Source organism: Bipolaris maydis (assembly GCF_028858645.1).
Source record: "Bipolaris maydis strain C4 unplaced genomic scaffold PSV08scaffold_7, whole genome shotgun sequence".
Taxonomy (NCBI): domain Eukaryota; kingdom Fungi; phylum Ascomycota; class Dothideomycetes; order Pleosporales; family Pleosporaceae; genus Bipolaris; species Bipolaris maydis.
Window position 1 is genome coordinate 439,104 of NW_027093863.1, and position 19,795 is coordinate 458,898.

At 50.5% G+C, this 19,795-nt stretch overlaps 7 protein-coding genes across 7 annotated transcripts; 2 read left to right on the top strand and 5 right to left on the bottom strand.

The window, feature by feature from the left end:
* Positions 1-1,010: 1,010 nt before the first annotated feature.
* Positions 1,011-1,697, bottom strand: PSV08DRAFT_390376 (ESCRT-II complex subunit-domain-containing protein; the record flags this gene model as incomplete). Its single annotated transcript, XM_014227314.3, has 1 exon — positions 1,011-1,697. Exon 1 carries the CDS (start codon positions 1,644-1,646, stop codon positions 1,011-1,013), a length of 636 nt encoding a protein of 211 aa, XP_014082789.2. The 5' UTR covers positions 1,647-1,697.
* A 313-nt stretch (positions 1,698-2,010) lies between these two features.
* PSV08DRAFT_390378 (uncharacterized protein) lies at positions 2,011-3,032 on the bottom strand (the record flags this gene model as incomplete). Its single annotated transcript, XM_014227313.2, has 3 exons — positions 2,011-2,582; positions 2,621-2,830; positions 2,918-3,032. The coding sequence occupies 3 exons, from the start codon at positions 3,030-3,032 to the stop codon at positions 2,092-2,094; spliced, it is 816 nt and encodes a 271-aa protein (XP_014082788.1). The 3' UTR covers positions 2,011-2,091.
* Positions 3,033-3,436: 404 nt separating this feature from the next.
* Positions 3,437-4,452, bottom strand: PSV08DRAFT_362209 (nuclear pore assembly and biogenesis-domain-containing protein). Its single transcript, XM_014227312.1, has 2 exons — positions 4,296-4,452; positions 3,437-4,201 (listed from the first exon to the last, which is right to left on the bottom strand). Exons 1-2 carry the CDS (start codon positions 4,309-4,311, stop codon positions 3,747-3,749), a joined length of 471 nt encoding a protein of 156 aa, XP_014082787.1. The 5' UTR covers positions 4,312-4,452; the 3' UTR covers positions 3,437-3,746.
* A 1,940-nt stretch (positions 4,453-6,392) lies between these two features.
* PSV08DRAFT_297710 (uncharacterized protein) lies at positions 6,393-7,058 on the bottom strand (the record flags this gene model as incomplete). The annotated part of the gene is made up of 1 exon (XM_014227311.2): positions 6,393-7,058. A coding segment is annotated over exon 1 (413 nt), but the record flags the coding sequence as incomplete, so codon positions are not given.
* Positions 7,059-12,658: 5,600 nt separating this feature from the next.
* PSV08DRAFT_297721 (uncharacterized protein) lies at positions 12,659-13,091 on the top strand. Its single transcript, XM_066092618.1, has one exon. It carries the CDS (start codon positions 12,695-12,697, stop codon positions 12,971-12,973), a length of 279 nt encoding a protein of 92 aa, XP_065949089.1. The 5' UTR covers positions 12,659-12,694; the 3' UTR covers positions 12,974-13,091.
* Positions 13,092-13,553: 462 nt separating this feature from the next.
* Positions 13,554-16,903, bottom strand: PSV08DRAFT_202477 (uncharacterized protein; the record flags this gene model as incomplete). Its single annotated transcript, XM_014227310.1, has 3 exons — positions 13,554-16,130; positions 16,181-16,648; positions 16,738-16,903. 3 exons carry the CDS (start codon positions 16,901-16,903, stop codon positions 13,828-13,830), a joined length of 2,937 nt encoding a protein of 978 aa, XP_014082785.1. The 3' UTR covers positions 13,554-13,827.
* Positions 16,904-17,150: 247 nt separating this feature from the next.
* On the top strand, positions 17,151-18,988 carry PSV08DRAFT_223206 (armadillo-type protein). Its single transcript, XM_014227309.2, has 3 exons — positions 17,151-17,498; positions 17,552-18,083; positions 18,135-18,988. The coding sequence occupies exons 1-3, from the start codon at positions 17,201-17,203 to the stop codon at positions 18,766-18,768; spliced, it is 1,464 nt and encodes a 487-aa protein (XP_014082784.1). The 5' UTR covers positions 17,151-17,200; the 3' UTR covers positions 18,769-18,988.
* The last annotated feature ends 807 nt before the right edge of the window (positions 18,989-19,795 follow it).

The following is a 19,795-nucleotide window of genomic DNA, read 5'->3' on the forward strand; positions in this document are numbered from 1 at the left end:
ACATAGCCGCTCCCATCTTCCGCTTGTTCGAACCGCCAAGCCGAACCTACTCTGTCTGAAGTAACCGATCGAATAATATGTCCTCGGTCTTGTCATTCATCCACCTGAGATTTGCATTCCTCACTGCTGCTACTATTATCCCAGCAAAAATCTAGACTAACATGCACAGCCCATTTGATTTGTCATTGCTGAGCAACAAACAACATGTTCTCTCCCTCTCTCTCTCTCTCTCTTCCCACCGTTCTACGTCTATCTTCCGACAATGTCTGTTTGAACGCTCCAAGTTGAGCTGCGCCATCAATGCGATCTCACAATTTCTCTCCCCCTAAAAATTCAACATTCATCTTTCATTGACGGGATTAAACAAGAGAAGAAAAAAAGAAAAACTGTTCCCCTTCCCCCCCTCGATCTCTATCTCTGGTCATCTTGCTTTTTTTCCCCGCACACTATCGTCTCACTAGATCATTATGCTGCCCTTACAGCCCAGTCTTGGCATACACTACTTGCTTTACCTTCAAACTCTCTCTTGGCCGTCTTTGTTAAAGTTGCGCCTATCGGATAGCTTGTTTTGAGTAAGAACTACGCCGCAGGGATGTCTCGTTGAGTTTGCCTTTATGCCCCGGCGTATGCAAGTATACCGGTGGGTTGGTATCTGGATAGGTGTCTTCTTTTTTGGGGCTATCAATGTACATCTGTGTTTGTGTCGCTGATGGCTTAATGCCGCGTCGAGAGTTTCAGAGTTTGTCATCTGAGGTGAGGGGAGGTTATTGATTTAGAGGGTGTGTCTTGTTTTTTTTTGAATATGAACTACCTAGGAATGTTTCGTTGTAGAAAAAAAAGGACATAGCAAAATAGTCATCTATGTAATCATGACAAGCAAGACTTCCCATCTTGCAAGCCCACATTTACCCACTCATCCAACAAAAAGAGCCCTCTCCAAAAACAATGTGCAAATCTATTCATTTGGGTATCATTTCCACTTCCTCTCTTCCCTACCCCCTCCCTCCCCCTCAAAAAAACTTCACACCCTCTCCCTCCCCCCCACTCCCAAACACCTGCGCCTTCCCCCTCTTAACACAAACCCCCAGACTCTTCTGCAACAAGTCCATATCCATCCCACCAAACTCCTCCTTCCCCACCGCATCCCCCTCGACAATCTCATAAAGCGTCAGCACCGTCCCCTTCTGCCCCGTCCTCTCCACCCACTCCTCAATCGCCGTCGCCCACTCCTCGGGCCTACGCCAGTACACCCATACTTTCCCCCCTTCTCCCTCTTCTACTTTGGAGCTCTTCTTGCTGCCAGATGTTATGAATTCCGCGCGATTCCCGCCTTCGGCCGAGGCCATGTACGTGAGGATGGCTTTTGCGTCGCGCAGCGAGAGGCTGCGGCCGAGAGTGGCGTTTGTGAATAAGGGCGTGGGCAGGGCGTCGATGAGGGAGAGGGTGAAGATGCGGTGGTGCCGGCAGTAGGTTTGAATCAGCGTCGACCACGAGGCGAGTTGGGAGCTGCGCGTGCTGGCTACGGGTTGCAGGGTGAAGAAGGGGGGGAAGGAGTAGTGGGGTGGGAAGGTAAAGGTTTGATTGGACAATGTGGACGAAGACGTGGGGTTGGGTACCGGCGGTGGGTAGGAGGATGTGGTTGCCATGGCTGCGGGGTTTAACGTGTGTTGTTGTAGGTGCGACTGCGGTTGCGGTTGTGGATGTTTAGTTGGGCGACGCGACGCAGCGGAGGTGCTGGTGGAGGTTTGCGGGGGCTTTGCGACGTCATTGGCTCACTTGGCTGCGGGGGACAGGGTAGTTCTTCTCTTGAGCTTCGACATCTTTTGCACACTCATGTTAACTATGGATTGTTGATGGAAAGCTTTGTTTCTTGTTTTTTTGTTGTGATACCCTTCAGTTACAGTTGACGAAATCCACATTTTCAAGTTTATCAAGCTGCTACTCTTCTTCGACTTCTCTCCATCCATCCATCCATCCATCCATCCATTTTACCGTACACCTTCATACTTATCCACATCCTCAGAACTATGGACTAATCGCAATCCAGAGCTACATCACGAGTTCCCCTGTAGAATTCCTCAAGCACTGCTTCTAGGCGGTCGTGTTCGAAAAACGCAGTTTGTAGGTATCACACGGTGGGCGTTGTGTTGCCCAAAATTTTAGCAAGTGTTTGTGGATGACATCAATGACCTGACCTATGGTTACTCCACCTCTGTTCTCAGCATAGATCATGTCATAGCGCCTATAGTAATCAGTGGTGTCAAGGAGAAGGGTTGGTTCGGCGATGATACTGTAGTATGTTCCAAATTCGATTCCAAATTTGATCTTCGAAAGAGGCGGAATACATACTAGCATTTCCTTCCATGACTCGTTGTTCTCTTTGACTATCTTCTTGGACGCTTCAATCGCAGCCATCAGGTCGTTATGTGTGTGATATTTGTGATACAGCTGCTGCTTATCACTACCGACTTTAAACAAGGAGCCGAAAACGATGTGAAGGTGTTTGTGTAGCTTGTTGACCATAGGATGGACTGTAATAGCTTTTGAAGCGTCGTCCGCAAAGGGTCCAAAAGAGGCATACTCTGGAAAGGTCAAGGTTTGGGGTGCCATCAAGTAACACCTCGGTACTCCTTCATGCCCACTGAATTCAAAAGTGGAATCCAGAAGCAAAGTATGGGAAATTCATGTTCTCCACTATTCTCCTTGTCGTTGACACAATCCTGGGAATCCTGGATCCTCGTACGGTTCACGAACAGCTTGTCACGAAGCTTCGGGTCGTTGCCTGGAAGGCATGCACGCCAGGTCTTGCAGACACGCTGACAACGTAGGACTAGATCCAAAGTCAGCATACATACATCACGCTTCTCAATACCTAACCGAATAGTACAAGCAACAAGACTCCACGCAAACGACTTACGATCGAAAAAGTCCAACTCATGGAATACCATTTGCAACACCTCTGGCGGCATGTGCGGTGCAAATGACTCCATGTTCCTTTCGATATCGCTTTCGTTTGTGTTGTCTGCTTTCATGTTGTTCGACAAGCTTGTATAGATTGGTTGAGGCGGTTCAACGAAAAAGAGGGCAAAGAGGATAGAGCGCTCGAGGCAGATGAATATATAGTGACTGTGTGCAGAAAAATTCCGCTCGCGTGAGGGATGTGAGAGTGAAAGGTAAGATATAAGAAAGACGTCAGCGGATATAGAAGTGAAAGTGAGAGTGAGCTGGAAACAAGCTTGTTAGCTTTACCAGCACACCGTATCACTATCTCCCGCAACCGTATTGACTAGGACTTGTTTAAGCTGTCACGAATGAGTACCAAAATATCGCTCGTCTTTGCCACTTCCAGATGAGTAACCGGTTATTTCATATTATTAACAGAACACTCTGATTTGAAAGGTTGCTAGGATTATGGCTCAATCAGTCAAAACACCTGTACAATACCAGAACATACTGCATTAATATCATTATTCGTTGACCCAAGCCTTGCACACAAGCCGTCCCTGTGTCCTAAAGGGCATATCCCACAAGCCATATGGCACAATGTCCTGATATCCGCCTCATCACCATGACCATATTTTTGCACAAACATTCCCTGCGCCATAACAAGCACACGGCCAAGCCCAATCATTGCGCCAAATAACACATGGATCTCTTATCCACGAAACCCAACCCCATGGTATTCCAAAACAAACCCCACATACAACATGCCAATATCTTCAATTTTTGCCATACAACCCTCCATTTCATCGCCAGCCTTTCCTCTTCTGCTGCTGTCCCGCCTTAAACCTAATCTGGTCTTCCTTCTGCTGCTGAAACATCTTGACCTCCCCACTATACCTCTCGTACTCGCCCATCCAATACTCGATCAACCCACTGACATCGTCCACAAACCCTTCTGGCCCGCGATTCCATACCCATAAGCCCACAACCAAGATGCCGCCCCAGAAAGCGAGGCGGAACGCCAGGTTGATCCAGAAGACGACGGCGCGGTACATCATGTCGAGGATCTTGAGCGAGATGAAGAAGATGAAGAGTAGGGCGACGATGGAGGCGACATCGGGTTGCGTGATGAGTTTGTTGAAGAGGGGTGAGAGGTGTGTGGAGAGAGTGCGAGAGAAGCCGAGGAAGGTCGTTATGATGTGGAGGGCGGGGTCGGCAAAGGAGGGAGGGAGAAGGCGGGGGAGGAGAGCGGCGTAGTCTGTTTTGCTGCTGTTAGATATGAGTGTTGCTGTGGCGCAAGAATGCGTGCGCGCGAGTGTATGCGCTGATTCAAGTAGTGTTTTCAGACTTACCTTGTACGAAATCCATATTGGGCTGTTTGTGCTGCTTTCTTGCTCTCTTACAGGATAAAGTGGCGAGTCGTGTGCGGGACGCGATGGGGGAGACGCGTTGTGTGTTTGTTGTTTTGCGGGGATCGCAAAATCGCAAGTGGAGTAGGTAGTCTGTTGTGAAAGGGAAGTGTTGGAACACAGCGATCCTTTCTACCCTTCTAAGAAAACAAACAAAGCTACCTGCTAGTACGACCGCGGAAACGTCAAAATCCAGGGGTTTCAATAGGGCTACATGTAAAACAAAAACACAAAGTTTCAAAATGATGGAGAATATTCCCCTTTCGCATGTGTTTCGCGGCGGTGACAAACTGTCCACGTTGTTTCTCTTCCACGTCCGGTCTAGCCTCGAACCCTTTTTTTCACGTGCATTTTGTCCCGCCCTCAACAAGCAACTTTGTTACAATCCGCCCTTTACTCAAAGTAGCCGCGGCCCACGCACACGCAAGTGATTGATACAGCTGCACGTCATTGCTGCGCTTCAACGCAGCCGTTTTTGGCGTTGCAGAAAAACGTTATGCACAACTTGACAAACAAGGCGAGAACGGCAAGCAGCCTAATCACCCACACCCCTGTCCGGCAAAAAAAGCTGTACAGATCATCACCCTTGACCAAAGAGTAAGTAGCACGGAAGAAGTCATGGAAAAAAGGAAGATGCGATAGGAGAAAAAAGAGAGCGACCTGATCTACCCGAGACCCCCACTCACACCAAGAAAATCCCATGTAACCTCGACGGCTTCAATCACCCGTACACACGTACACTAGTACTATGCAACCACTTTTATGTTCACAACTTAGTCCTCCGGAACATGTACATCCCGCTTCTCTCAATCTAACTCCACTTCTATCCGCCCAAAAGAAAAAACATAATCCCCCCCACCTCGTACCATCATTCGTAATTTTCCCCAAATGGCATTCCCGGGATTTTGTTAATCTTAACAATTCCAACAAGGAAATAAAAGAAAAAAAAAACTGCCGAGGCGGCTGCAAATCGCGGGCCGAAGACCGGGTCTACTTTTTTTGGGGGGGGGGGGGGGGGGGTGTGTCTTTTCCAGGAATAAAATGACATTTCCCATTTGTCTTGGCTCTTTTTTTTTTTGCTCCGTTCTTCCAATTAATTACCCAAGGTAAGTTTTTTGCAAAACTTGCGGAATGAGAACGAGGGAAGAAGGTAACCCCCCCCTTCAAAAAAAGGAGTGAAGAAGCCAATGAGAAGAGAAAACAAAAACATTCTAGATGTGGATGTTTGCAGAAGAAATAAAGTGGGGGGGAGCAAAGAAAAAAGGGACGTGGATTGGTCGGGGTGTTTTTTTTTGTTCAGGGAAGTTCCTTGGTGCCGTGGGTTACCGGAAACAGCTAAAAGAAGGGACGATTGTGGCAAACTGGCGGTGTGTAGAAGGGACGGAAATTGTGGGTTGGAAAATCGGCACGGGGTGGCGTCACTCTGGAGCCAAAGGGGGGTTTTTGAGACGGGTTGCTTGTTGTGGGTTCCTTGTCAACGCGGGTGGAGCCGAGATGTTCGTCCGTCTGGTGGGTATTCGAAGAGAGAGGGGGTAGTGGTGCCCTTTTCTGAGTGCCGGGCTGTACAAGCTAGTAAGTAGTCGTTGTATCACGCAATCGAATGATGGTTGAGAGGGAATATCATAGTGGTAAATGTGCGTGTGTATGTGTGTGAATTGTTATTCCTATCTGATGTTGAGAGGTTGTCTCCCGCTGTGTAACCAGCTGTATACCTGATACTCAGATACATATTTGCCTATCCTACAACGCTATCCTCCCCTCCACGCCAATTTGCGTGCTTCGGCAGTGGCCGGCAAACTGTCCTCGAACAAAAGAAAAAGAGGCTCTAGGCCTATGTAGATGACGCAAAGGTCTGGTATCATAATCACAAAGCGCCGCCAAACTCCAAAGATAAAATTCATATGTGGTCGTAAAATATGTATGCGATGTGAATGTCGCGAAGGTAAATTGGGTGTTGTGTCCGGCTTGGTGACAATCTCCAAAGTTGTGTAGCGGAACGCAGTGTATGGTAACGCATGCAGCTGTCGAACCAATGTACTACCCAGTTTGGGTTGTACTGGAACAACAACAGCTCATGCAGACGACAGGCCGTATAGGCTGCTCGTGACGAAAGGTTTGTAAGGATGATTATAACAAGTATTCGAGTGAAGAGGTGGAAATTATATCCAGTTTCCATTGCGTTTCTGTTCAGCCTCGAAGTTGAAGCGGAATGCCGAGGTCTCAGACACAGAAGGGTAATGTATCAGAGGCTGTGATCGACGGGAAGATACTGATCCACGGTTGAACTCTCCACTGGGTGAACAAGGAGAGTATGGGGTTGGCGGTCTATCAGCAAGTGATGAAGCAACACTGGACTTTCTTCGTGCTTGCTCGGGCTTCTGTATTGAGCTTGTGGGTGATTTGATTGAGACAGCGTCTGTCAATGATGGTGTCCGTGGGGGGAAGTCGTATGTGCTGAGCTCCTTCTCGAAGAAAGACGGGGTCCTAGGCGATACACGGTCTCGCAAGACAACTCGGTTTGATGGTCGAATGCCATACTCGTCCAGCCGTTGGTTGTACTGGCTGGGTCGTCGCCATGATTCGAATTCAGCATCGTCCAATGGCGTGACTGCTCGTAATGAGAAGCCTCGCATCCTCCTGCGGGATCTTGTCCACACAAAAAGAACGGCAAGGGTAAGGGCACACACGACGAGCGAGCCTGCGACTGCACCAATGATGATGTAGACTTTAGTTTCCTGCTCCATGATGGCAGTGTCGATGTGGAAGTGTAGACAGTCAGTAGAGGTGTCGTAAATGAGAAGCCGAGATGAATATGTGAAATAGTGACGTCTATCGGATGATGATCATGCTGGCTGCGGTTGACGCGGATGCAATTGTTGATGGGGGCGGTCGACGAAACGACAGCGGTAGACGAAAGAGTCCACTTCTGTTTGATATGAACCCGGAAGGGCGATACGGATAAAGTAGTGCGGGACAGGTGGAGGGGGGTAAGACGGGCGGAGACCAAGGTCATGCGTGTACCCTCGCTCCACAGCGCCGTGGCAAGATAGCACACAACTAGCGGGACGAAACAAGGCAAGACAAAGAACGGTCTTGCTAAGCGGCGCACCGAGAGAGAGGAGTGTTGCGGGTTATAGCGAGCGGGCTGGCTTGGCTTGAGGCAACATGCAAGGTACAAGAGAGCGGCTAGTGGTGGGCAGCGAAGTTTGTCAGTAGGGCAGACGGCCTTGGAAATATCGGTGAGGTGTGCACTAAGAGGACATCCATGAGGGTCTAATATCGACAAGCTTGGAATCTGGTCCCGCCCTCAGCGATGGCGCAAGTACCGGGATAGGCAATTGCACCGTCTCTACTGCAAGGGGCCTGCTGCTCCCGTCCAGTGGGTGCTGTGTCAGAGCCATGGAATGGGCGAGTGTGGCGTTGTTGGGTCAGCAAGATCGTGGCCTGTTGACAACGCATGCCAGATATGCAACGAATCCAGGCACAGAAGACGCTTTCAGCCTCACTCAAGTGATACTCGTGGCTTTGATGTCGCAGACGACAACCCGCCAGTTTGCGGAGATGCTTGCCCTGGTTGCATGCGTACGTGCATGCGCGTGTATGTACGAACAGGACAGTACATGGGTGCGAGCCGTTCACTCAGCTCCTATCCGCAGTACCCACTTGCATGGTTTGGAGGGCGGGGCAGATAGTTGACTGGAGTGGGAGGGTGTGTGGGTGGGTGCTGGTCGGACACTTGGCTTGCACACAGGCACTACAAAGACGTCGATCTACGCAGCTCTCGCCAAACTCGAAGCAGCATCGCTCCCTGACAGGCACTGGCCAATGCCGTAACGGACTTTAGGTGCGTCCCGTGATAGCTTCCTTGAAAGGGCCCCAGCGTCTCTTTGTCCTGAGCTGGGCTCACCAGTGGGGCGGGGCGCGTCCAGATTGTGAGGGCAGGCGTTCGCCCGCACGCAAGTACCCGGGGCGCGCAGAAGGAGATGAGCTAGGCCAGGAAGAAAACAGGTTGAGGCGCAGTAGTTGCAGGTGTAGGCGCAAGACGAAGACGACCTGGTCCTTATCGCCGGTGAGCTATAGCCTAAGAGCTGAGTGTTCCTGACCCGTCGCCCACACTCCCTGGCTGCTATGCTCGATATAGCCCAGGTGCGCCGACATGTTCCATGGCACGAACGGTCGCTTGGTCGTCAGCTTGCCAGGTCAGAGATTGCTTAATGATCCTGAAGCTTCGTCCGAGGCCCCCATTTCCTTACCACCAATCCTACTCGGCATGCTTCACCGGACCTCAGATGAAACATGTCAAATCTGCTATTGCACCCTGGATAACGAGCTCAATGTTGCGTTGCGTTGTGTTGCGCTGCATGGGCGACGCAGTAACATGAAGCCGGGGCGACCTGGGGGCTTGCACTGCTGTGTAGTACACTAACGCCATCGCCCAGTACTAGTCCAGAGGGTAGTGCATCATCTGGACTGCCCCAATGGACCTGTCCAAACAGTTAGCTGCATCTGTCCAGAGGAAAAAAAACCTCCGACCCTGGCCATAGCCGGTCGCTTTGGCCGATGGTTTCATTTTCAGCGCCGCTGGTGGCTGATCTAAGAGCTGTATGTACCGTTTGTAATCCATCTTCAGGAGCTTCAGGCCACCTCCACCACAGAGTTCGGTATGGTCATGACCAAGCCGTGTATCTCAAACCTCTGGATTTAGACCCGTATTACAAAGGGATTGACGGTGCTGGAGACGGAGACGGACCGACTCTAAACTCCGTCATCATGATCTTCACATGTGCACCATAACCGAAATGAGACGTCCTATCACTGCAGACTAAGTACAGCCGAACGAGCATCGTCTGCAACTCAGATACAGTTTGCCACTTGACAGACTGTAAGTGCACGTTAGTCTATTCCTGCCCTCAAGAAACACACGCACACAACATGGCCGGCAGTTGGGCATCTGATGCAGTGGAAGCCACGATTTTTCCAATATAGTGGAAGGACAGCCATGACAGGTGCGGGTCAGGGGTACCTGGACAAGGCCGGATTGGTACAGGCGCCTTTGCCGCTGATGCCGAGCCTGACCGAAAGACCAGTTCTACAAGAGGAGACAGTACTCTAGTCTAGTCGGAGCTGGAACATGGCGCTGTCGTTCTGCCGGCTAAAAGCCAAGTTTGCACGTGGATCTGGATCGCCGCCAGCGCCCCGGATTTCAGGCGTTAGCTCAGGGCGAGGAGATTATTCGGCTGGACATGACAGAAGGCTATGAGAAGGCCACGGCACTGGAATCGAGCGTGTGTTTGTGTTTGTGTTTTGCGTGAGGGAGAGCGTGTGCTGTGGAGAAACACGGTGGCCATCATGGGGTCATTGGTGGAACAAAAGCAGAAGGTGCCAAGCCCCTCGGCTTCGCAAAGAGCCCTGCGTCGAACCATTTCCCGCCCTGGCCAATCACAGCCCCGCCGTCCCCGTCGTTCTCTCCGCCAAAGCTTAGCCCTACACACAGCACGACTCCAGGACCATCATCGTGACTCGACTTCTGACTATTGCAGTCACAGCCTTCTCGCCTTCTCTGCCCTATCCTTGCCTGCGCTCTGGCACCGACACACCACAGACGCCCCATCCGCCATGACGCATGGAGATGGCAATCTACCCACCGTCCCTCAAACGAGATGAGCTTGTGCACCCGTGACACCGATCCGACTCGTCTCATCACCTGCTGCAGACGTCCATGTCCACGACAATCTGCCCAACATGACCATCTCCCTGGAACCGCCGCCGGAGCACTGCGATTCCGGGTCATCGTGCACATTATAATAACAACACCCATGATGATACCGGCTCCTCAAGCGACATTGCTTCAACGGCCGTACAGGCACCCTGGACTCGGATCCCTCCCGCTATGCAACAACCATATTGCCGCCCATGTCGCTTTTCGATAGCGGCGAAAACTTTCCCACGCCCATGTTGCAGCAAACGTCATGAGACGGCATTTTCGGCAATGGCACATGAAATGGCGAGTGCCCGCTCTTGGGACAGGGCGCATTCTCCATCACTCGACTCGATCAACCCACAAATCGTTCGCATATCACGAACGGTGGCGCCTGCTTACACGTGCTCCCGGTGACTCGTTTCCTAATATATCCGTTCTTGCTGCAGGCCTGATAAACTTGTGCGCGACCTTGGCCCTGTGAGTCGTTGAAACTCGCTGCCGGCGGTTGGCGAGTCAAAGCAAAAGAAATGTTTCCCATTTCCCATATCTCGCTTATTGCCGACCATGACCGCGAGACTTGCTCTATAGACCCATATGTATTTACTCGTGACGCAGACATATATTGGAGGGGTCTTGGAAGGCATCCCGCGCCGCGAGTCCTTTCGGACTGACTGGCGAGGGGTGGGGGCGCGGCATCGCTGCATGCGGTATATTGAGCGCTTTTTGTCTTGTGCATACGCGCTCGGTGATGTCTGCATATGATAAATGTATGTAAGTGAACAGAGCGTAGTTTCTACATATGCGCGGAAGAAGAAGCCGTTTCAATAAAACTATATTTGGTCAGCTTGTTGGTATAGTTTGTATACCACACCTACTTGCGATCCTGCTTCACTCCCGACGATTAGCGTCGGACTGTATACTATGTATCAAGGAGATCAGATCGCGGAGAGGGAGCGGGAGAGTCGATGAATTGAGAATAATAGCTCACATCGTTGCGCTACGGAAGTGTTCCTGCAGGCTTGGCTACCAGCATAATACTAGGAGGTATCAGGGACATGACTTTCACATGTGCATCATTTGACGACTACAGGAAACAACAGAGGCATTTGTTTCTGAACCCCGCAACCAAAGCGCTTGTCGAAACAAGCAACCAATACAGAGTTGCGCATTCTTAGAAACACCCAACTGCCGATAGCAAGAGTAGGCATACTACTTCCCTTCACGACGCAGCGTACCCATGTATCTTGCCGCTCACATGTCTGCGCATGTCCCGCATCCAACACTCCTCCCTTATCCGACCTCGTATTCCGATGTGAAGACCGACGCGCGCAATCGTCCCGACAAGGAAACTTACGGAAAACATTTGTCATTCCTCAGCCACACAGCCACCCGCACTGGCAAATTCCAGACATCGTTCGCCCTGGTGCAAAAGGGCATTTTAAACTTTCGCGCTATGGCGCCGCACCAAGGCAGGTACCGAATAGCAGCCTTAGGCGCGACCACCCGTCGATTAGTACTTATTTCCCACCCGCTTTCACAAGAGAACGGAGAGATCTGACTAGATGGCACGGCCTGAACAAGTATCTGCGTTGCGGTAAGCTGCGGGAATTGCCGCGTTTCCAAATTATCTCTCATTAATATCGTCGTTCTCCTCGTAAACCCCAGAATTTCATTCATGTAGCGTCCATGCGGCGAAAGAGCCTCAACTCTACCAACTAGCCATGTAAGTAGACAGGAGCCGTTTTTGCGCTAGTTGTCGCAATCTCAAAAAACAGAGCATTTCTCTTCATTTTCGTCATCAAACGTCATCCCCACTCTCCTTCTTAGCCCCTCAAACCCAATGAGTCGGTACTTTCACAAACCGGAGTATAATCAGTCCGCGAACGACTCGGTTTTTTTCGCTGAAACTCTTTTACCCGAAACTCTCCCCTCACCTGTCCGTATCGCAACTTTCCCATCCCCACAAACAAGGGGTTCTACTTAGCACAACGTAGTATTTGTCGTTTTGCCCCTCCCCAGCGCCCGGAAAGTAGGAGCACCTGGTGACCCGAGTCTGCCGCTCCCCCAAGCGCCCGCTTCTTGTTTCTCCATTCCGTCTTGATCCTCATACATGTTCTTTCTGAACGTCCCACGGGACCCACAGTCGATAAAAACCCGCCTAATAATAGATATATCGATTTTCTTTGTCTCTGTCTCTTTTCGTTTGCAAGTACCTGGATGGCAAGGGAGAAGAAAAAGCGACATGGAACAAGGTTCACATGTTACATCCTGGAACAAAGCAACAACAAGTCAAGTCACACATTTACAAAATATGATATATATGCGACAGAAAAAAAAGAATCAACCGGCATAGACACTGTGCCGAACTGTATCACAACCGGAAGCAACTCGGTCTATACCGCGACATCCAAGTTAACTTCTTCACACATACCAGTCCAAGCAGCGCACAAAGTCACACAGCCTATATTATTATACATACCCGTTTCCCCCCAAACGGCACAACTTCGGTCCCTTCCTCCCCCAACTCACGAAATCCCACTCTCGGCCCGTCTTCCGGGGTGATCACGGTCCATCTTTTTGATTATACCCCTCCCCCGTCATTCCTGTCTCAAATACCCAACTTACCCTCTTGTCGTATACTATGGGTTATGGCGCCATTCTTTCCCTAAGCGCTTTACCCCTACACTTTTTCGTTCTCTCTTACGTATATACTTTGTCGTATACCACGGTATACTATTTAGTCCGGCCGCCCGCTCGGTCGGTTAGTCGGCGGGTTGGTTGGTTGGTGACTTGTGACTGTGATGATAGTGACGATGGTGACTGTGGTGGTGGTACAATGCGTGGTACGCGTATATGCCTAGTCACCAACTCATTAAAAAAGCAAATGCTATATACGTTCCATGGATATGGGGCAGTGTGACGAGGAAATCTGAGTGGGTAGTGTGATGGCATCGTACGATGTTTTGTCGTCGTTTGATATGGCAGACATGACATACCTTTGCCACGCTTGCCTTCGTTTTTTTTTGCCTCACAGGGCTACAACGGTAGAACCGAAGCGAAGAGAGACATTCCAGAGAAATGAAAAATAAGTGGCGAATTCCAAACGGTCGCTTGACGAAAGTTTGTCGGCGAGTCCGGTGGGGAGGGGCGAGCTGGAGATGGATAACAGTAAGTAGCGAGCTAGGCGTGCAGCAGCACACCCTCTTTCGCCTTGGTACGTTGAACTATCGCGAGTCATAGGTTTGGTGTGGCTTTCACTACGCTATGGGGGCCGCACTAAGTGGGGGAGCTCTCTTCTTTGTTTGGTAGCCAGCTCGCTCAGCAGGAATGTGGTGGGGATGACATTGTCCTCGCTTGCGTTGGTGTTGGTACTAGATGCTAGTTTTGGGGAATTTGGGGACTTGTGGCGGTCGTGGCCGTCCTCCACGTTTGCATTAGTTGGGTGGATGCGGGCGTTGGGCGACGTACAACGTCCACTTTGGGGATGCTGCATGACACGCACTGTGGCTGGCTGTCTTTTTATTATTTGTTTGGTACGGTACTGGCTAGCTTCTGCCAGAATAGTATGCGGGGATCGGGATCAGGGATCGAATGGACATTATCAGAAAATGTCATTGTGATGGAACTGGTAGGGTACGAAGAAGCTTGCACGAGATATTGGGCCTTCAATCCACCCGTCTTACATATAGTACATGACAGAGAAAGGTACTCATCTTTTTTTATCTTCATAAAACAACAAATGCAACACAACCGTCGCATTTCTTCTATTCCTCCTCAGATCAGACTCAACTTGACCTTCCTCTTGCCAGTGCTTTCTTCAAGCTCATCCGTAATCCTGACAGTGACCTTCTCAAACAACTCAACGCTCCTCTTGAAATCGCCCTTAATACTGAGTACATAATTTTCTGCATCGAAGTCGGCCTCTGGCTCTGGAGTCGCAAGATCCCTCAAGCGGATGAGGCTCTCAATGCCAAAGCGCGGCACAAACACCACGAAGCCATTGGAAAAAATCTTCATGATGAATCCTTCCTCGTTGATGTCCTTACCCTTGAGCGCTTGGCCGACGTAGTACTCGATCGAGGCTCGTCCAGCCATTTGGGCATTGCGGTGACGGACGTTGATGTTTTTGCATACGGCCTCGAGTTTAGCTTTTGATTGCAGACTGGCGTCTAGTTGCTCGTATTCGATTGCAGCAGCGAGTTGACGGTGTGCTTCAAGATCAGCATAACGACGAATAGGAGATGTAAAATGCGTGTAAATCTCGCTGGCCAGACCATAATGTCGAAATTCTGGATATGCTTGTGTGCCTGCGCAAAAGTACTCTGCGGACATCATGCAGCGTGTAGCCATGATTCTGACTAGAGTGTTGAAGAAGGGGTTGTTAGGATCAACACACTTGTCGAGCGAGTCAGCCAGAGCCTTAGAACTGTCCGTCTTGATCTCCATTCCCTTCTTCACCTTCAGCTGGTTGTCAAGCTCCTCAAAGTTTGTCTTAGGCGGGGCCGCGTGACGGCGCAATAGAGCTGTTTGTGGAAAGGCTTCGTAATTCTTCGCGGCGACACTGGTGTTGGCGAGCAACATGAACTCTTCTACAAGCGAATTGGTGTCGAGATGCTTCTTAGTCTGCACGTCTGCTGGGTCTGACGTCTCGGATTCCGTTCGGACCTTGACTTCTGGCGAGGAAAGATTTAGGGCTCCTGCATCCATTCGCTTTTGCTTCAACTTCTTGGAGAGCATGAGCAGTGTTCGCATGCCCTTTGTCAGGTCGTCATCTTGTGATTGGTCGTCTATCCGGATCTGGGCTTGTTCGTAGCTAAAAGCCTCTCTTGAGCGGATGACGGACTTTGTGAAATGAGAGGCAACAATATCCGCATCCTCTGTCATTTCCCAAATAACAGAGAAGGCGTATCGCTCAACGTATGGCTTCAACGAGCATAGATCTGTTCCAAGAAGCATGGGAAGCATGTCTATGCGCTTGTCGACTAGATATACTGTCGTTCCACGCTGACTGGCTTCTTTGTCCATTGCATTATTCGGCTTGACAAAGTGTGATACATCGGCGATGTGAACACCGACCTGGTAGTTGCCGTTCGGCAGTTTGTGGGCGTGGAGAGCATCGTCAATATCAACACAACCGACAGGATCAATAGAGCAGACCAAAAGGTCGCGAAGATCCTTGCGCCCTCTCCAACCCGGATCGTCCATGTTGGCGGGTACTTTCCAGTCGTGGCCTTCGGCAGGTAAACAATCCAAGACTGTCTTGGGGAATGGCTTGTATTGCACGTCCCACTCGAGCAGTAAAGCCTCGGTTTCTGCGCCCTTTGATTCAAGTTCACCAAGTGATCGAACAAAATGGCCGACCGGATACCGTGAATCTTTTTCCCAGGAGTCGATGGTTGCCAGAACACGCTGACCAAGAAGCTCCCCAGCCTGCCGTGTTCGGATACGGATCTTGGGTATGCGCTTGTCCATGGGGACGAGGAAGACAGTTTGTTGTTGTCTACTTGACTTTGATGAAGAGCGAACCGAGTCGCGGTCGATATGGCCGACGTATTGTCGCCAGTTGCGCTTGATGATACCCACAACCCGTGCTGTCGGCTGTGGCCGTCCTTCTGCGCTCTGTCCGTGGACTCGTTTTACCTCCTCTTGTAATGCTCGTCGCTCCCTCTCGGGAATAACGTTCTCTCCTTCTTCTGCCTCAGCGTTGTCGTTCTTGTTCACTGTCTCCTCTTCGATAATTTTTGTAGACGGTGCTTTCCATTGATCTTGAGGCAGGACTTCGACGACGACAACATCGCCAGAAACCGCACGATTGCTGTTCTCGCGTCCTAGGATCAAGAGTGACTTGTCGAAAGCGGGGACATGCACAGAGCCTTCGAGATAGTTGTATGGTGAAACGTTGAAGATGCCTTGGTGTAAGGTGCCGGCTTTTACGCCCGTCATCATTTTTGAGACGGAGTAGTGCTCCGAGTAGAAGACTTCTGCCTTTTTTGATCTGACTTCGCGCTGTTCTTGCGCAGCACTGATCATGTCGAGAAGTTCATCAGAGTTTTCCAGGCCGGAAACAAAGTCGGATACTAGGCATAGAGGTTAGCGTTGTGCAGCCATGATTGCGCCGGAGACTCACATGTCAGACCAGGCACACCCTCACTCTTGGCTTTGCGCAAATTGTCCCTATCATCAGTAATCATGACGACGGTAGGGATGCGAGTCTGCGACTTGCTTCGTGCTTTGACAGCGTCTGTGATGTGCTGGTTGTACCATTGGACGGCTTTGCGCACTGCCCGGTCATTACGGTCATTGATCGTCTCGCCAGGCTCTCGTGCTACATGTGTCTCTTGCCTGAACTCATTGAAGAAGACGTAGAAGCGCTTGCCCTCATTCTTGGTCAGAGATATCAAGCGGTGGTAGAGCGGCAGCGAGCGGTTCTTAACCTCCTCAAGCACGGTTTGGAGCACAATGACATCATGGAAGGCGGTTTCGACTTCAAACAGGTCCATACCCGTGAGGAAGGCATTTGTGTCTGGAACTAGATACTGGCCATTGGGAAAATGCTTTGATCCTGCTGGCGTGTCGGACAGAACGAAAGGAGATGCTGAAACGGGTTAGTGTGAGACTGCACGTGAAAAGGTGCTGTGGTCAACAAACTCTTCTTGGAGTAGTCAGTGGGCGCAATTTCGAGACATGCTCTGCAAAGGGTCGATGAGCAGGGAATGTCCTGTCGTAGATAGAGCTCTCTGACAATTTTTTGGACTTTGCCGCTTTTTGTCGATCGCACATAGACCTTGCTGGAGAGATTTGATTGGCCGCGGTCGGCAGCCGTGGAGCGCTTGAGACTAAAGTATTCCATGTGCAATTTTGTGCAGCCGGGGCGTGTGACTGCGGGTGTGGGTGTAGTTGTGGGTGTGGGCGTGGGCGTGGGCGTGGGAGTGAATAGTAGTCTGCGAAAGATTGATGCCAAGACCGGCAAGCGGTGGGCCCTTGCTCAAGCTAGCTGAGTGCACGCCAGATGACGGAGCTTGGTGGGCCCGCGTATGCAAGTCGTTAGGTGCAGAGGAGCTACTACATTGATACAAGCTCCCCAACCCAACCTCCAAGCTTCCACATCGCCCACCACCCCTCCCGCCGCTGCATCTGCACGCCCACCATGTCTTCGCCGGACCCGCCCGCCTACCTGACGTCGATCCAGAACAACATCCGTGCCCGCCCCATCTCGTGGGAGGGCGCCGTGCGCGCAAAGACCATCACCGACGCCGACCTCAAGAAGATCAAGTCCATCGACAAGGTCCGCAAGGAGCAGCGCAAGCAGACCATCGAGGCTGACGTCGACGGTTTTGTTGCTCTACTTGTCGGCGGCAATGGCTCCCAGAGCATCTTCGAGGCAGCCGCCAAGCGCCAGGACATCATCCACTACATGCTCGTCCTGCTGGGTGATATGATTGATGGTACGCATGCTGCTCTTATGCTGCTGCCTACAACGTGAAGCTCATGGCGACAGATATTCCCGCCTTGACATCGGCCCTGGCACAGCATCCGGCCCCCTACAAGCCATTCCTCCCGCTTCTCAAAGCCTCGTCCAGCAACGAAGACCCTGTGCCGCTGCTTACTTCATCGGTCTTGTCTGGTCTGCTGTCACACGCCGTCACCCAGTCTTCCAAGACCACTCCCCAGCTTGACGAGGCCCTCGCTCAACTCTTCTCCTACCTCTCGACACTGGCAAAAGCCTCCGACGCCAGCCTGCAGGACATTGCCGTGCGCCAATACTCTGCCGTGCTGCGCAGCAAGCGCTCTAGGCATATCTTCTGGGAGCACAGGAAAGAAACCTTGAACCCTCTGTTTGACATTTTGCGCGCTGCTGCGGGATCTGCAAAGGATACGGACTCAACCTTATACAGCGCTGGCGCTAGTATCCGTAGCACAGCTGATGGCGCCATCTCAGGTGGTGTTGGCCTCCAACTGCTCTACCACGTACTTCTTGTCATCTGGCAGCTCAGCTTTGAGGGCGAGCTAGTTGGAGAGGGTCTTCAAGAGTGCGCTTTATCCCCGCCCCCACCGTCCTCCCCACCCACTAACAGCTACAGTGAACACGATATCGTCATTCTATACACACAGCTCCTCAAGGTCTCGCCAAAGGAGAAGACCACACGCCTGCTTCTTTCCACGCTTGTCAACCTCTTAACCACGAACCGCCAAACTTTGCTTCCTACCGCCGTCCTTGCTCGCCTGCCTTCTCTCCTAACAAGCCTGAAGTCACGTCATCTGACCGACGAGGATGCCCTCGAGGACTTGCAGACTCTGAACGAGCTGCTCGACGAGTACACCAAAACTCAAACTACATTTGACGAATACGCAGCCGAGCTCCACTCTGGTCACCTTCGCTGGTCCCCGCCCCATCGCAACCCTACTTTCTGGCGAGATAATGCACGTCGCATATTGGAAGAGAACAAGGGCGAACTACCTAAGAAGCTTGCCGAGATTTTGTCAAAGAGTTGGGAAAATGACAAGCAGGTTTTGGCAATTGGATGCAATGATGTTGCATACTTGGTCAAGGAGGTACCAGAGAAGCGACAGCAGCTTGAGAAGTTGGGTTTGAAGGGCAGAGTTATGGAGCTGATGCAAGAGGCGGACGAGAGCGTGCGATGGGAGAGTTTGAGAGCTGTTGGCGAGTGGCTTCGGTACAGCTTCGAGTCCAAGACTGAGTTGCCCGTCAGGTAACGGGTTTAAACTGAGCCGGTGTTTGTTTCGCGAAGCAGTAAGAAGCGTGTTCAAGTGCTTGTCCGTGTACATCTTTGGCGTCAGACGAAGTATGCAACAGTACTCTGGCTACCAAATATTCACGCATTATCCACCAGTATCTCCTCCACCGTACAGTACCATATAGTCCAGTATATTAGTACCCAGCATCTCTCATCAACATTCTTTCATGTCCTCGTCCTGTACCCCCCTTTTGGCTTCTTGTGATGATCAGCCATGCCTTCTGATTTGAATGCTGATAGTGTCTTCAACACACAATGTTCATGTGAAATATATCTACGCTGTTTATAGGTCGACATACTGCAATGTGTATGAAAATAGTATCGTGCATAACTACATTTATACGAATGTGGTTTTGTATTGGATCTTCTTGGTTCTTAGAATACAAGGTTGTCAAACAAAACTCTTCTTTACCGAAGCTTTCCTTTTTTTCTCTTCTGACTTTCTAATGCTAGAATAATCAGATCCTAAACTGCGACATTCAAAACAAAGGGCACACCCCGCTTCTTGAAACAATGGATGAATACACTCTCAGGTCTCAAATTCCTCTATACCAAGAGGAGAGAGAGGTCTTGGCTAAACAATAAATAGATTATTGTTTAGGTGTTGCTTTTAGAAATGAATAGGTCTTTGAGATGGAGGTATTTGTGACGAACTTCGGACATTGTGAAAAACCTGACATGCCATACTCGATCTATGTGACTCAGGTTTCTAGATGCAAAAAGATCCAAAAACATACAATAGCGGGGATTCACCAGTGGCCACCCGCCTGGCTACTAATCCGCCGGTAAACTGCTTAAGTACGAATAATCTGACGGAGATTCCTGCTGCCAGCTTCCGATGATCGTATGTGAAAGAAAAAAAATTAAGAAGGATATGTTGGGAGGTGAGTTCATACAATCTTATCAGGGAAGAGAGGTAGGCTGTTACTATGTAAGCCACGTAGCTTTGTAAATAAGATTGGCGGCTATGTTTACATATATTTACA

Coding starts and splice junctions, on each gene's coding strand:
- PSV08DRAFT_297721 (XM_066092618.1), top strand. CDS start 12,695: ATGGGTTATGGCGCCATTCTTTCCCTAAGCGCTTTACCCCTACACTTT.
- PSV08DRAFT_223206 (XM_014227309.2), top strand. CDS start 17,201: ATGTCTTCGCCGGACCCGCCCGCCTACCTGACGTCGATCCAGAACAAC. Junction 17,499..17,551: donor GCTGGGTGATATGATTGATG/GTACGCATGCTG, acceptor TCATGGCGACAG/ATATTCCCGCCTTGACATCG. Junction 18,084..18,134: donor GTTGGAGAGGGTCTTCAAGA/GTGCGCTTTATC, acceptor TAACAGCTACAG/TGAACACGATATCGTCATTC.